We start from the raw sequence: 12,939 nt of genomic DNA on the forward strand, positions 1-12,939 counted from the left end.
CTAAAGGTTCTTGCCTTTTTTTAATGCCTTAAAGCGTTTGTTACTCCAACACTTCATATTCCTGCTATGGACCTGCTCTACAATGCACTTGCACTTGTACTTGTACTTTTATGTGAAATCCCTGGTGTTACTGCAAGTCCCTCTGCTTTCTTAATCAAAACAGACTATGCTAGCCAGGAGAGCACACAGTGGTCAGTTCTTTAGCTATGCTGGGAACTCTGCCTGTTCTCCAATGATCAGATTTGTCCTGCCATGCCCCTCCCTGCTGCACAGCCATTCACTGGGAAGATCATTGTGCTGCTGCTGCTGCTTCTCCTCCCCCAGCTCTTATGTAGCTGAGAACAGAGGGAATGTGATCACTTTTAAAGAAAAGGGGGAATATTTTGCCTATCATTTCTTTTTTAAACTGATTGGGTTTGCTTTAGGTAGTCATTTACAATCACTTGAAGGTACAAAAAAACACCTCCATGTCGCCCCCCCCCCCCTAAATAGAGTCTGCAGTCTCTAACCACCTCTTGTGTCATGTCTGTAATCTCTTACTTAAACTTACTGCTAATAGTATTAGCAAAATTTCCATTTGTTGCACCTTTTGTAGCAGACATGATAAAGGAGATGGTCAGAGACTGCAGACATGATCGAGATTAATGCAGCCTCGCCAGGTTTCCTCAAATGCAGCCTTGCCTGTGCCCACATGAGAGCGGCGATCTTAGTGTGTCACGGAGCTGGATTTGAATTTCCCAGCTGCAGTAACATAGTCCCGCCTCCTGTGATCACTTCCCACTGATTCAGTGTCCTGCCATTGGATCAGTGTGCCATCTATCACAGGAGGCGGGACATTGTTACTGCTGCCTCTCAGACCATTTAGCTCCATGACACACGAAGATCGCCGCTCTGCGGGAGGATGAGGATGACGCCCCTGCAATGGACGGCACCTGGGGCGAACCCTGCCCCCTTTTCAGCTCTGCTTTTATATTCTTTCGGCTGATGCTGAAAACCATTCTTGGCCGATAATTTTGATCGGCTGAAATGTCAGTGTATCACTACTGATCTCAATCCAGTGCTGTGCCCATCTGCAGCAGCAGGGCTTCTCTATCCCCTCTCTGACAGCAGTCTCTGCAGCAGTGGGAACCATTGGCTCTTGCTGCGGTAGATCAATTTCTGAGAGCAGGGGACAGGGCCAAGCTACACTGTGTATGTTAATATGCACACGAGAGTCCCAGGCATGCTGGAAGACCGACATTCGATCAAGTCCACTGGGGTCAACAAAAAAAGCTTCTCATGTGTACCCTAAATAAATAGCCCCTGCAAACTGACCTGAAACAACTGCTGCTGCCGTCTCTCCAGTGGGAAAGCCCCGAGGGTATTCCCACTGGAGCGGTTCGCTAGCCGGACGGTAAAAAAAGTCCTGCTAGCAGCATCTTTGGAGCGGTGTGTATTCCGCTCCTGCCCATTGAAATTATTGGGGCACCGTGGCTATACCGCCTTTGCAGAGGGCCTTTTTCTGTGGTTTTCAACCCTTTCTCGGCCGCTAGCATGGGTAAAACCGCCCTGCTAGTGGCCGAATAGCGCCGCATAATTGACGGTAAAGCGCCGCTAAAAATACCAGTGTGAAAGGGGCCTTAGCATGACATTGTCATTCCGTTTTTTGATTACACCAACTATATATCATGCTTTTTCTTGAAATGTGCAGTGGTTAACTTCAGTGCCAGGATCCTCCAGATTGGTTAGAAATCAAGTCTGCTGCGTAGGAGTGGTTTGGATGGAAAGAGTTCTTTCTTTTCTGTTTTTATACCAAGAGGCTGAAGACTGTGAGATAATTCGATACAAATTCATAAGCAGGTCTCTTGAACTGTTGAATCAGCATGCACTACAATGCCATCTCTGACTCGGAATGTGGCAAATACAAAGGACTACCCCTTGGGGTTTCAGTTGCAGCATTCTGTCTAGGGAAACAACCTCTCTTTCGCTTCACTTGCCTTTTCTAGTTATTGGTCCTGGTAAAAGTAGCCTCAGGTTAGTAGTTTATGCATAGCGTGATTCATGTTGGAAACTGTCCCAGTGCTCGCTTTATGCGCTGCATTCCCTCTGCATATAAAGCTGTCTTGTGTGGAGATTTAGGCCAAATGTTAAGATGTTTTTGTGGTAAAAAAACTGCAAAGGTGAATATACTCATCTGAGATGTCTGTGGTGAGGTAGCAAGTCATAGATAAGTATTCACTTTCAGGTTAAGACAAAATGTTCTTGTGTAATCTTGTTTTAGAGAGCCATCCATTTACAGGCTGGGAAAGTGTGCTTTGCAATGATGAGAGTAAGTATAGCACAGCTTAAAAATTCCATCTACAGCTAAGCTTGAATGATGTTGTAGCATCATTCAAAATTCTATTGCTGCTATGTCCCCTTTCTTGAAGTTTTACTTGTAGTTCTTGTTTGCCCTGTCACTGGGACAGTAGGAAATCTCTGACATGACCAGCAATAAAAATTGTCTTGGGTAGAGAGGCCTCCACCTTGCCATATTTTTATTGCTCTGTCTGTTGGGTTAATGCAGGGCTCGACAAATCCCGGGCGCCAGGTCGCCATGGCGACTAGAAATGGGGTCCTGGCGACTTGGCTTGTAAGGGGGGCAAAAAAAAAAAATTTTTTTTTTTTTTTTTTTTTTTTTGTGAGCTGGGGCCATCTGGTGGTGAGCCGTTGGTATTGCAATTTATTACCACCAGATGTGAGCTGGCGCCATCTGGTGGTGGCCGTTGGTATTACAAGTTAAGCATTACAAGTTAAAAAGCAATTCTAATATTGTTTTTCACTATTTTCACTGCCATCTTCTTCCCTCTAATTAGAACCCCCAAACATTATATATATTTTTTATCCTAACACCCTAGAGAATAAAATGGCGATCGTTGCAATACTTTCTGTCACGCCGTATTTGCGCAGCGGTCTAACAAGCGCACGTTTTTTGTGAAAAAATTACACTTTTTTTAATTAAAAAATAAGACAACAGTAAAGTTATCCCCATTTTTTTTTTTTAATATTATGAAAGATAATGTTACGCCGAGTAAATTCATACCCGATATGTCACGCTTCAAAATTGCGTCCGCTCGTGGAATGCCGACAAACTTTTACCCTTTAAAATCTTCATAGGCGACGTTTAAAAAATGTTTACAGGTTGCATGTTTTGAGTTACAGAGGACGACTAGGGCTAGAATTATTGCTCTCGCTCTACCAATCGCGGCGATACCTCACATGTGTGGTTTGAACACCGTTTACATATGCGGGCGCTGCTCACGTATGTGTTCGCTTCTGCGCGCAAGCTCGTCGGGACGGGGTGCGTTTTCTGGCTCCTAACTTTTTTACCTGGCTCCTAGATTCCAACCAAATTTGTCAACCCCTGGGTTAATGCATTTTTATATCCTACCCCAGTGATTGTATGATCAGGATAGGAAGTGAGAACACAGCAGATGCTAATCCTTCTGTAATCTACATTTTTTTTTTTTTTAAATTGGGCTATAAGGTGCGTTTAAATTTTTGAGTGCTTGTTTAAAACGAAACAATAAAAAGTTTTCTGTTGTGTTGGTCATACCTGTGTCAGGTCGTCATCTAATGATTTTATGGTTGTCCTCAGTGTACTGCCATTTTCATGTCAACATGCAAAGCTTATTTTTTTTCCTGCTTTTTATTACAGCTCCAGAATCTGGGAATCAATCCAGCCAACATTGGCTTTAGCACTCTAACTATGGAATCTGATAAGTTTATCTGTATCCGTGAGAAGGTCGGGGAGCAAGCCCAGGTGGTTATCATTGATCTGGCAGACCCCAACACACCACTAAGACGTCCAATCTCTGCTGAAAGTGCCATTATGAATCCTGCTTCTAAAGTCATTGCTCTAAAAGGTGAGGGTCCTATCTGTTGTGTAAAATAGGAGAATTGCATGAATGAGGTAAATTGCTTGATAATTCAATATCCTGTTTTGCTAACTGAAAGCTACAATCGTAAAAAAAGATCCTCTTGATTAATATGCAGTTCTTTATCCCAGGGCAGTTTCCTAGAAGGGTCTGGTCTCCATAGCAGAAGCAGGTACCTGCAGGGATTTATGCTGGAACCACATGTTTAAAGTGGAAAAGCCACTGTATCATTTTGCGCTTCACCTGTTTGTGCTGCCAGCTTTCAAATGGGAACTTGGGTTTAAATACTCTTTGCACAGAGTACAGTACCTAAGAATGTTACAGATGGCAGTTATGTCTCATTCACAATGGAACCTGCTAAAGCACGTCTCTGGAGGACTGTGTTTACCTGCATGGGGATGCACAGGTTTTCCATGCATCTCTGTACAGGTAGTGCCATTGCTGTCAATTGGAATGCAGCAGCTTTATGGACACACGCTGCTTTCAATGTGGCATTCATGTGAGTGCGCAGCCCGAAACGCACCGTGGAATGGAGGAGGAGCAGTTTTTTTCAGCAGGCTATTGCAGAGGAACTACAGAGCTCAGAAGAACATGGAAAAAAGTTTTTGCCCGGAGTTCTGCTTTACGTTTTCTCAGGCCACTGTGGTCCATTTACGTGAACTCCCTTGTGTCAGCCAGTACTGAGAGAATAGAGCACTCTGACACCAACTGAAATGAGTGGTGATGTCACCCATAGGATTACTATAGGCCATCTGTTGTCGGTGCTCCCTCTTCCCTGAAGACGCTGCTATTCGACAGAGGGGAGCCGATCACGTGACTGGACTGCAGTGGCCTGAAGATGGCTATACAGATCTTTCTTTCACAGGATAGTTGGTATAAGTGTTTAGTGGTTCAGGATGGGGTGGGCAGTTTTAAGATGAATTGGATTGATCCCTGAATTCTGCTTCCACCTTTTACACAGAAAAAGGTCAGCAATGGCAGCCTTCATATTCTGTCAGTATAAAGCCATATAATCCGTTCTATTTTTGCCAAATACATAGAATATATATATATATATATATATATATATATATATATATATATATCTCTCTAAACTGAATAAGAAACACATTTAACCCCTCAAACATATGTACTTGCATTATAAACAGAACACATTCTAGGGCTATACTAGTGTTGGAGAAAGTGGTGGCATGCCAATGCACCACAACAGACCTGCTTTTTAATAGGTGCATTTTTAGGTATGATGTGGTGCTCTGAGAGTCCATTCAAAATAAATGGACTGCCTTAAACTAGTGAGTTTTGATGCACTTCAATATTGTGAACTAACCACACAGAACAAACACACCACAGTAGTTCAATCTAAATGGATGGACTGTAAATGTTTTTTAAAAGGCTTGACATAATTGATATTTATTAACTTGACAGTCTTCTATATTACTATTACTTGTGTGCATTAACATTGTGTATTTATTTTTTATTTTTACTGAAAATAAATATTTCCTAAAAATATTGTGCAACATAAAAATAATTAAAGTAGAATCATTTTATTCTACAGGTCCTATGCTTTCTGAAAACGATAGTTTTCAAATCCAGTAATTTGCATTTTAGCATGTGTGCTAGCATTTAGTTGAAAGTGCATCAAAGATGCAGCAAGCAGGATTAAACCCTCTATAGCGAGTACTTGTCTCAATTAGGAGCACTAAGGCCCCTTTCACACTGGGGCGTTATTCAAGTGTTTTTCGAGCGAAGCCTCATCTGCAATCCCAATGTGCTGGTAAAGCACTGCTAAGACCCTGTTTTAGGGCGTTTTTGCAGTGCCTCAGTGTTAAAGGGTAAGGCGTTTTTACAGCGCTTTCAATTCATTTCAATGGAGGGGGGCGTTTTTGGAGCGTTTTTTCAGCGCCCAAAAGCTGGTCCAAACATGCTGCTTGCAGGACTCGGTGTGAAAGGGTCCATTGAGAAGCATGGAAAGCATTTTTATGAGCGTTTTAATAGCGCTATTTTTAACGCTGTAAAAACGCTTGTGTGAAAGGGGTCTAAGTGTCACCTCTGTCTGCTGCTGCTTTCCTCTTCTGACAAGTTTTATTGACACTGAGACAAAAAAGGTGACGGGTGACCTCCAGCTGATTGACAGCCTCAGCTCTGTTCTTGTGTGCTGTGTGGAGGGGAGTGTCTCTACTTTCCAATCAGTGCTCAGAGCTCACCTCACTAAGTGTTGCAGAGTGTAATTTCAGCTTTCCCCCCCTTTTTTCTAGCTGCTCAGGCAAGCTTTATAAATTGTGGACTTGTGGAGAAGAGACAACCACAGATAAATGGGTACAACTTGTGTAGGAGAATTTGTTTAATCTCGGGCCTATCACTTTATGCCAGTCACTTCACTGGGTGTATGGACGGGTTTACAACCACTTTGACTGGCAAAAGTGTAACTTCAGTATATCTGAGCCATTCACTTTTCCCTAGTTTTGCAACAGAGCTTAGAATGTAAATACATGTAGGTGTTCTAAATACAAGACTTGTAACAGGATAAACAGTACATTTGTTTCTCTGTTGCTGAGATCCACCACCAGGCGTTGTCAGTGGTGAGGAAGCTTCAAAAGAAATTCCTTGCCTGAAGTACAAAAACAATATTGGTGTTATTGTAGCTGGTGTTCCCTGTCGCCTTTAGATCAGCAATCAGCACTTTATTAAAGGAGACCCTTTTTGCTTGTACAGTAAATGTTATTCAGCAATTGGCCTGATGCAGCTAAAACACTACATTTGCCAAAAATGCCTATTTATGCACATCTTTCCATGAAAGTAGTAGTTGGCTAGACACTGGCTTCAAATCTGACCTGAGGTATCCATTTTTGGAAATCTTTCCTGCATACATTTTCCTCTCTTCAGATCGTGTTCTGAATAAATGATGTTGTGTCAGTCAGCAGAGTAGTAGAATCTGAGGCTGAGTAGTAGCTTATTTTGCAGCAGGGAGGCGCCTCTTCTGAGGAAGATGGGGAAGGTCAGAAAGAAAATTGATGTGGAACAGATTTATTTAGGTGGGAGCTTAGCTCAGCTAGGACTCAAGCCAACTGTTCTGTGGAAAGCACTGAAAATATTTGCCATTTACTGCAAATTTATGATGCAGAAAATTTCAAAAGGGTCAGGTTCTTTTTAAGATAAGGCAGTGCAAAGAGCAATGGTGTTATGAACAGTAGTCTAACCAAAAACGACTTCTACAGCTAAATTTCAGTAAACTGAATTCAGATATTCATTAGTTAAATATTCATTACAATATTTGTCTACAGGCATATTGAATTTTGCATATTGTTCTGTGCCTTGTTAGTTGGGCCTGGTAGGGTTCCTTGGAACTTTGTCATCTGCATAGTATGCTTTTTAACTACAGCAGACCGTATCGTGAAAAATAAGCGGTATGTGCCACCTAAGATTTTTTTTTTTTAATGGAAAGGACATTTTGTTACTTTGAGGCTGGGTTTACACTGGTACGACATGCCAGTCGTAGTCCTTTAGATCCAACTTTGCCCTGCGACTTAAAGTCAGAAAACGCATCCGACTTTGATCTCTGACAATGCCAGGTATGAATTGGTTGGTATGAATCTTGAGGGGGGAAATCCACCAAATTTAAATTTAAAAAAACGACATGGGTTCCCCCTCCAAGAGCATACCAGGCCCTTCGGTTGGGGATTTTAAGGGGAACCCCCTATGCGGGAAAAAAAGCGTGGGGGTCCCCCAAAGTCCTTACCGGACCCTTAACAGAGCACGCAGCCCGGTCGTTCAGGATAGGGAGTGGGGACAAGCGAGCCCCCCCCCCCTCCTGGGCTGTACCAGACCACGTGCCCTCAACATGGGGGCAGGGGGGGTGAGTGCTTTGGGGCAGGGGGGCCCTGCGCCCCCCACCCCAAAGCACCCTATTCCCATGTTGATGAGGACAATGGCCTCTTCCTGACAACCCTGGCCGTTTTGGTTGTCGAGGTCTGTGGGCAGGGGCTTATCGGAATCTGGAAGCCCCTTTTTAATAAGGGGGCCCCCAGATCCCGGCCCCCCACCCTATGCGAATTCGTACCCCGACCCATTCACCTGGGGAAAAAAGTGTAAAAAATAAAACACAGGTTTTTAAAGTAATTTATCCGACTTCGGGGGGGTCTCTTCTGACTTCGGGGGGGTCTCTTCCGACTTCTACACACTCCGGTGCTTCTCCCGGTGTCTTCTGACATGCTCCTCCGCTATCTTCTGCTCTTTTTGCCCGCTCTTTTGCTAGCGGTTGCCTGATCTTCTCTATCGTGTTCTTTCCCTCTTCTCTATTGTCTTCTTCCCTCTCCTCTATTGTCTTCTTCCCTCTTCTCTATTGTCTTCTTCCCTCTCCTCTATCGTCTTCTTCCCTCTCCTCTATTGTCTTCTTCCCTCTCCTCTATCGTCTTCTTCCCTCTCCTCTATTGTCTTCTTCCCTCTCCTCTATTGTCTTCTTCCCTCTCCTCTATTGTCTTCTTCCCTCTCCTCTATTGTCTTCTTCCCTCTCCTCTATTGTCTTCTTCCCTCTCCTCTATTGTCTTCTTCCCTCTCCTCTATTGTCTTCTTCCATCTCCTCTATTGTCTTCTTCCCTCTCCTCTATTGTCTTCTTCCCTCTTCTCTTCTTCGGATGTTGACACAAAGCTCTCTGCTGCTGTAATGCTATGTGCGCGGTGTGCAACGACTTATATTGTCATGGGACGTGGTCACCGGGTGATATTATCGATTGACCCCCGCCCCTTTTGACGTGACTGTCCCACCATTCCCCCGGGTGGTGACGTCATAAGGGGGCGGGGTCACCGGATATCACCCGGTGACCATGCCCCATGCCAATATAAGTAGTTGTACACCGCGCACATGGCATTACAGTGGAAAAGAGTGTCGCATCAACATCGGAAGAATGCGGTGAATGGGTCTGGTATGCTCTTGGAGGGGGAACCTATGCCGTTTTTTTTTATTTAAATTTGGCATGGAGTTCCCCCTCAAGATCATCGGAGCACAAAGTCGCATGCCAAAGTCGGATCATGCAAGACGGCGATACGACTTTGATCCGACTTCAGTGACATTCAATGGGCTAAAGCAGGATCAAAGTCGGACCAAAGTAGTGCAGGGAGCATTTTCAAAGTCGGACCGACGTGTGGGACCAGTTAAGACGGCTCCCATAGGGAGACATTGATTTTGACACGTCATGCGTCATGAGCTCCCAATGTCGGAGTGTTTGTCGCACTAGTGTGAACCCAGCCTGAAACTAATAATGCTGGCCATACACAATTCAAATTTGGGGCTGATTACTGTTGAATTGGCAGAAACTCAAACAATGGGGTGGCCTTGTCAGTATCGCCTGGCTTGACAACATTTTAATCTGAAAATTGGAGTAGCCGAGCATAAAATTCTCTGCCAAACAGTGACTGCAGCCAATAGGATGTAGTCACTTTTCAACAGCTGTCAGAATACATAAGCTGTCAGGGGAGACTCTCTATTGATTTCTCTCATAAAACCCACAGGGATGAATGAGAGCCCGTTTTATGTGTATGGCTAGCCTAGTTTTGAATTGACCAAAATTTGCTCAGTGGTTGACTGTTCGCTGCCTTCCACCTGAAATTCCTGGTTTAGAAAATCAAAGGAGCCGGGCGGAAAATTGTCAGCTGTAAAGCTGATGCATCCAATCAGATTGAGCTGCTGTTTGGATATTTTGACAGTTGGTGGGGCTGGCTGTCAAATTACAACAGCAGTAGTGGAAGATTTGTCTAGCATGGAGATGGGTATTGAAGTGTGATGTGTGTTTGTTTTTTTTTTTTTTTTTTTTTGTTTAGTCAGCTGAACAGTGTGTATGGTCAGCTTTAGTATACATTTGATATGCTAATTCAGGGTTTGACAAATTTGCTTGGAATCTAGGAGCCAGCTAAAAAAGTTAGGAGCCAGAAAACGCGCCCGTCCCGCCAAGCTCACGCGCAGAAGCGAACACATACATGAGTAGCGCCCGCATATGTAAACGGTATTCAAACCACACATGTGAGGTATCGCCGCGATTGTTGGAGCGAGAGCAATAATTCTAGCCCTAGACCTCCTCTGTAACTCAAAACATGCAACTTATTTTTTTAAATGTCGCCAATGGAGATTTTAAGGGGTAAAAGTTTGTCAATTTTGAAGCGTCACATGTTTGGTATCAATTTTCTCGGCGTAACCATATCTTTCACATTAGTTTTTATATTTTTAATTAAAAAAAGTGTATTTTTTCCCCAAAAAGTGCGCTTGTAAGACCGCTGCGCAAATACGGTGTGACAGAAAGTATTGCAACAATAGCCATTTTATTCTCTAGGGCAGGGGTCTTCAAACTACGGCCCTCCAGTTGTTCAGTAATTCCCATCATGCCTAGTCATGTCTGTGAATGTCAGAGCTTTACAATGCCTCATGGGATGTGTAGTTCTACAACAGCTTGAGGGCCGTAGTTTGAGGAACCCTGCTCTAGGGTGTTAGAACCTCCAAACATTATATATATATTTTTTATTCTAATTAAGAGGAAGGAGATGGCAGTGAAAACGGTAAAAAAAACACAATCGAACTGCTGTTTTACTTGTAATGCCAACGGTCACCACCAGATGGCGCCAGGTCACAGAAGGCAGCTTGGGCCTTCACAAGGCTGCAAAGCCGCAGCCTAAATTACCGGCCGTCGAGGGCCCGCCGGCATGATCGCACGGCGGTGGGGGTGCACGGAGACACAGGATCCTGTGCCTCTGTGCGCCCCCACCTCCCCTGCCGTGCCCGCGACGGCCGGTAATTGAGTCCGCGGCTTTGCGGCCTCAATTACCGGCGGGCGCCAGGTCACAATTTCTTGTCGCAATTGCGACCTGGCGCCCGGATGTTGTCGAGGCCTGTGCTAATTATTCCTTAACCTGCCAAAGGATTTATCCATTTTTTTTTCCCCCAATTTTTCTATGATTTACAAATCTACCACAAAGGATCACTCTGCCACTTGCTGGTTTCCGTTCTACTGCTTTATATTTCATTGGACAGAGGTGATTTATATATCTTTATTGTCAATATGCAAGTTCAGGATTTGAGAAAAATTTACATTTATACTCACCTCGTGGATGCAGCATCCATCCGCTGCTGCATCTGTCCCCTGTCGGCTCTTTACTGAGAACTGAGTGATCAAACACAGCTGATCGGTCAGTTCTCCCTTTCAGGGGCGGACTGACAACTCATGGGGCCCCCGGGCAATAGAAGATTATGGAGCCCCTCTGGTTTACAGATGGCCACCACGCCAGGAGGCAGTGCAGAGGCAGGGCAGCTAAAATCTTGGGATCTTCACATTAAAAGCATGTCAGTTTCGGACATATCAGGGACAGATCTAAAAAAAACACAGATTTTTACATACTGTCCCTGGTTTTACTGAGCCTGGAAACCCTGATGGGGCCCCCTAGTGGCATGGGGCCCTCGGGCAGTGCCCGAGTGACTCAATGGTCAGTCCGCCCCTGCTCCCTTTCATTCTGAGCAGAGAGCCAGGACTCAGTCAGCGCTAGCTCAGGCTCTCGATGGATCACTAAAAGGCTGAGCCAGGTGCCGGCCCAGGCTTCTGGGCGGATACTGACCATATGGTTGCGATTTTTCCCGATGTGATGTCAGCTGACAGCGAGCTTCACCCTGCTGTCGTTTGAAAACGGATCACAGAAGTGCAGAACGAACTGCACTCCTGTGATTCATTGGTGAAATGCAGCAAAAAATCTTTGGCCATACCTCTCCTTTTAAACCAGGACATGAGTTTGACATCTGCCTTGACTATAATATAGCAAAGGTGCATTCATTATAGGCCTGCTCATTGTTACAAATCTTTTCTGGGTAATATGGTTTTTAAACGGTGTAAGTAGTGCTTTGCATAGAGTTCAGCTTTAAAGTAACCCTAGCTTAATTAAAATTGGGTCCCTATTTATAAAGCGGTGGCACAGCCTTTGTGGCCATACTGCTGTTTAATAAAGTTAATGCCTAATGAAAATAGAAAAGTTTTATTAAAATGTATTAGTGATAAGGGGAAAAAGGAAACCAGGAAAGGCAAACTTATAAGCAGATTAAATGACCATTTTAATTGGTAGAATGCAGATACACTGTGGTATCTGACAAATGGTGACCTTTGCTGTAAATAAAGCTCTGTGTAGTACTAAATAAAACGTTATCTTTTTGGAAAATGTAACACTTTTTACTTTTTTTTTTTTCATGTCAATGAAATCTTCCATTTCTGCTTTTTTAAATTTATTTTTTATTTAACTATACCTTGAGCAGAAAACGTAACTTAATATTAAACTGTCAATTTTATGCTACATTTTCTGCCAGAAAAAAATACCTCCCAATGTTGTATATTTGCGCCCATTTATGCACATATGGTATTTATAAGCGTATGAGTTCTATTGGCTAAAATATTCATTTTTTTTTCTAGCCAGTAGAATACATTTGCACACTATCATGTGTGTACGCATGTAAATTATGCTCATAGGCACCTCTCCAAATGCAGCATTGGGGTACTGTTTTTTTTATTAACCTGAATGCTGCGCACACATATACGCACATTATTGCCTGCATGTGCATGGCCACATTAAATAATCTACAACTGCATTCATGAGCATAAAAAAAAAAAAAAGCCTAACTCCCCTAGTGGTGACTTTTTTTTTTTTTTTTTTGTGCCTGTATGCATGAGTCCTAATGGTAATCTTCACACTGCTGGTGAAAATACTTTTTTTTTTTTGGATAGAGTTGGACTAGATCACCCCATGTTTTATCATCTGGACAGGAAGTGAGGCGATTATATCCAGAGGGGGGCACAATCTGCACCAAAATACCTTTTTATTAGTAAAGTAGGACATGTTTGCATCCTTTGTTTTTCTTGCTTACCCAGTTTTTGCTGGTAAGAACTCTATTTCTGTTTTGAATAATGGGGGAAACTAATGCGCAAACCACACTAACTAGAGCAATAATAATAATCTAAGGATTAAAATTTAAATGAACACTAAGCAGCAGCCATGCCAATAAGTGCTCACACACTGATAGTAA

General features: G+C 43.5%; 1 protein-coding gene across 2 annotated transcripts in view; it reads left to right on the forward strand.

Annotated features, from left to right (window-relative positions):
• CLTCL1 (clathrin heavy chain like 1) overlaps positions 1–12,939 on the forward strand; it is a 170,632-nt gene that overhangs the window by 36,053 nt on the left and 121,640 nt on the right. For both annotated transcript variants that reach the window (XM_040348535.1, XM_040348543.1), the window contains exon 2: positions 3,677–3,884. In XM_040348535.1, coding sequence (XP_040204469.1) covers positions 3,677–3,884 — 208 coding nt within the window. The remainder of the gene's footprint in view (positions 1–3,676; positions 3,885–12,939) is intronic.

This window comes from Rana temporaria, chromosome 1, assembly GCF_905171775.1.
Source record: "Rana temporaria chromosome 1, aRanTem1.1, whole genome shotgun sequence".
NCBI classification, from domain to species: Eukaryota; Metazoa; Chordata; class Amphibia; order Anura; family Ranidae; genus Rana; species Rana temporaria.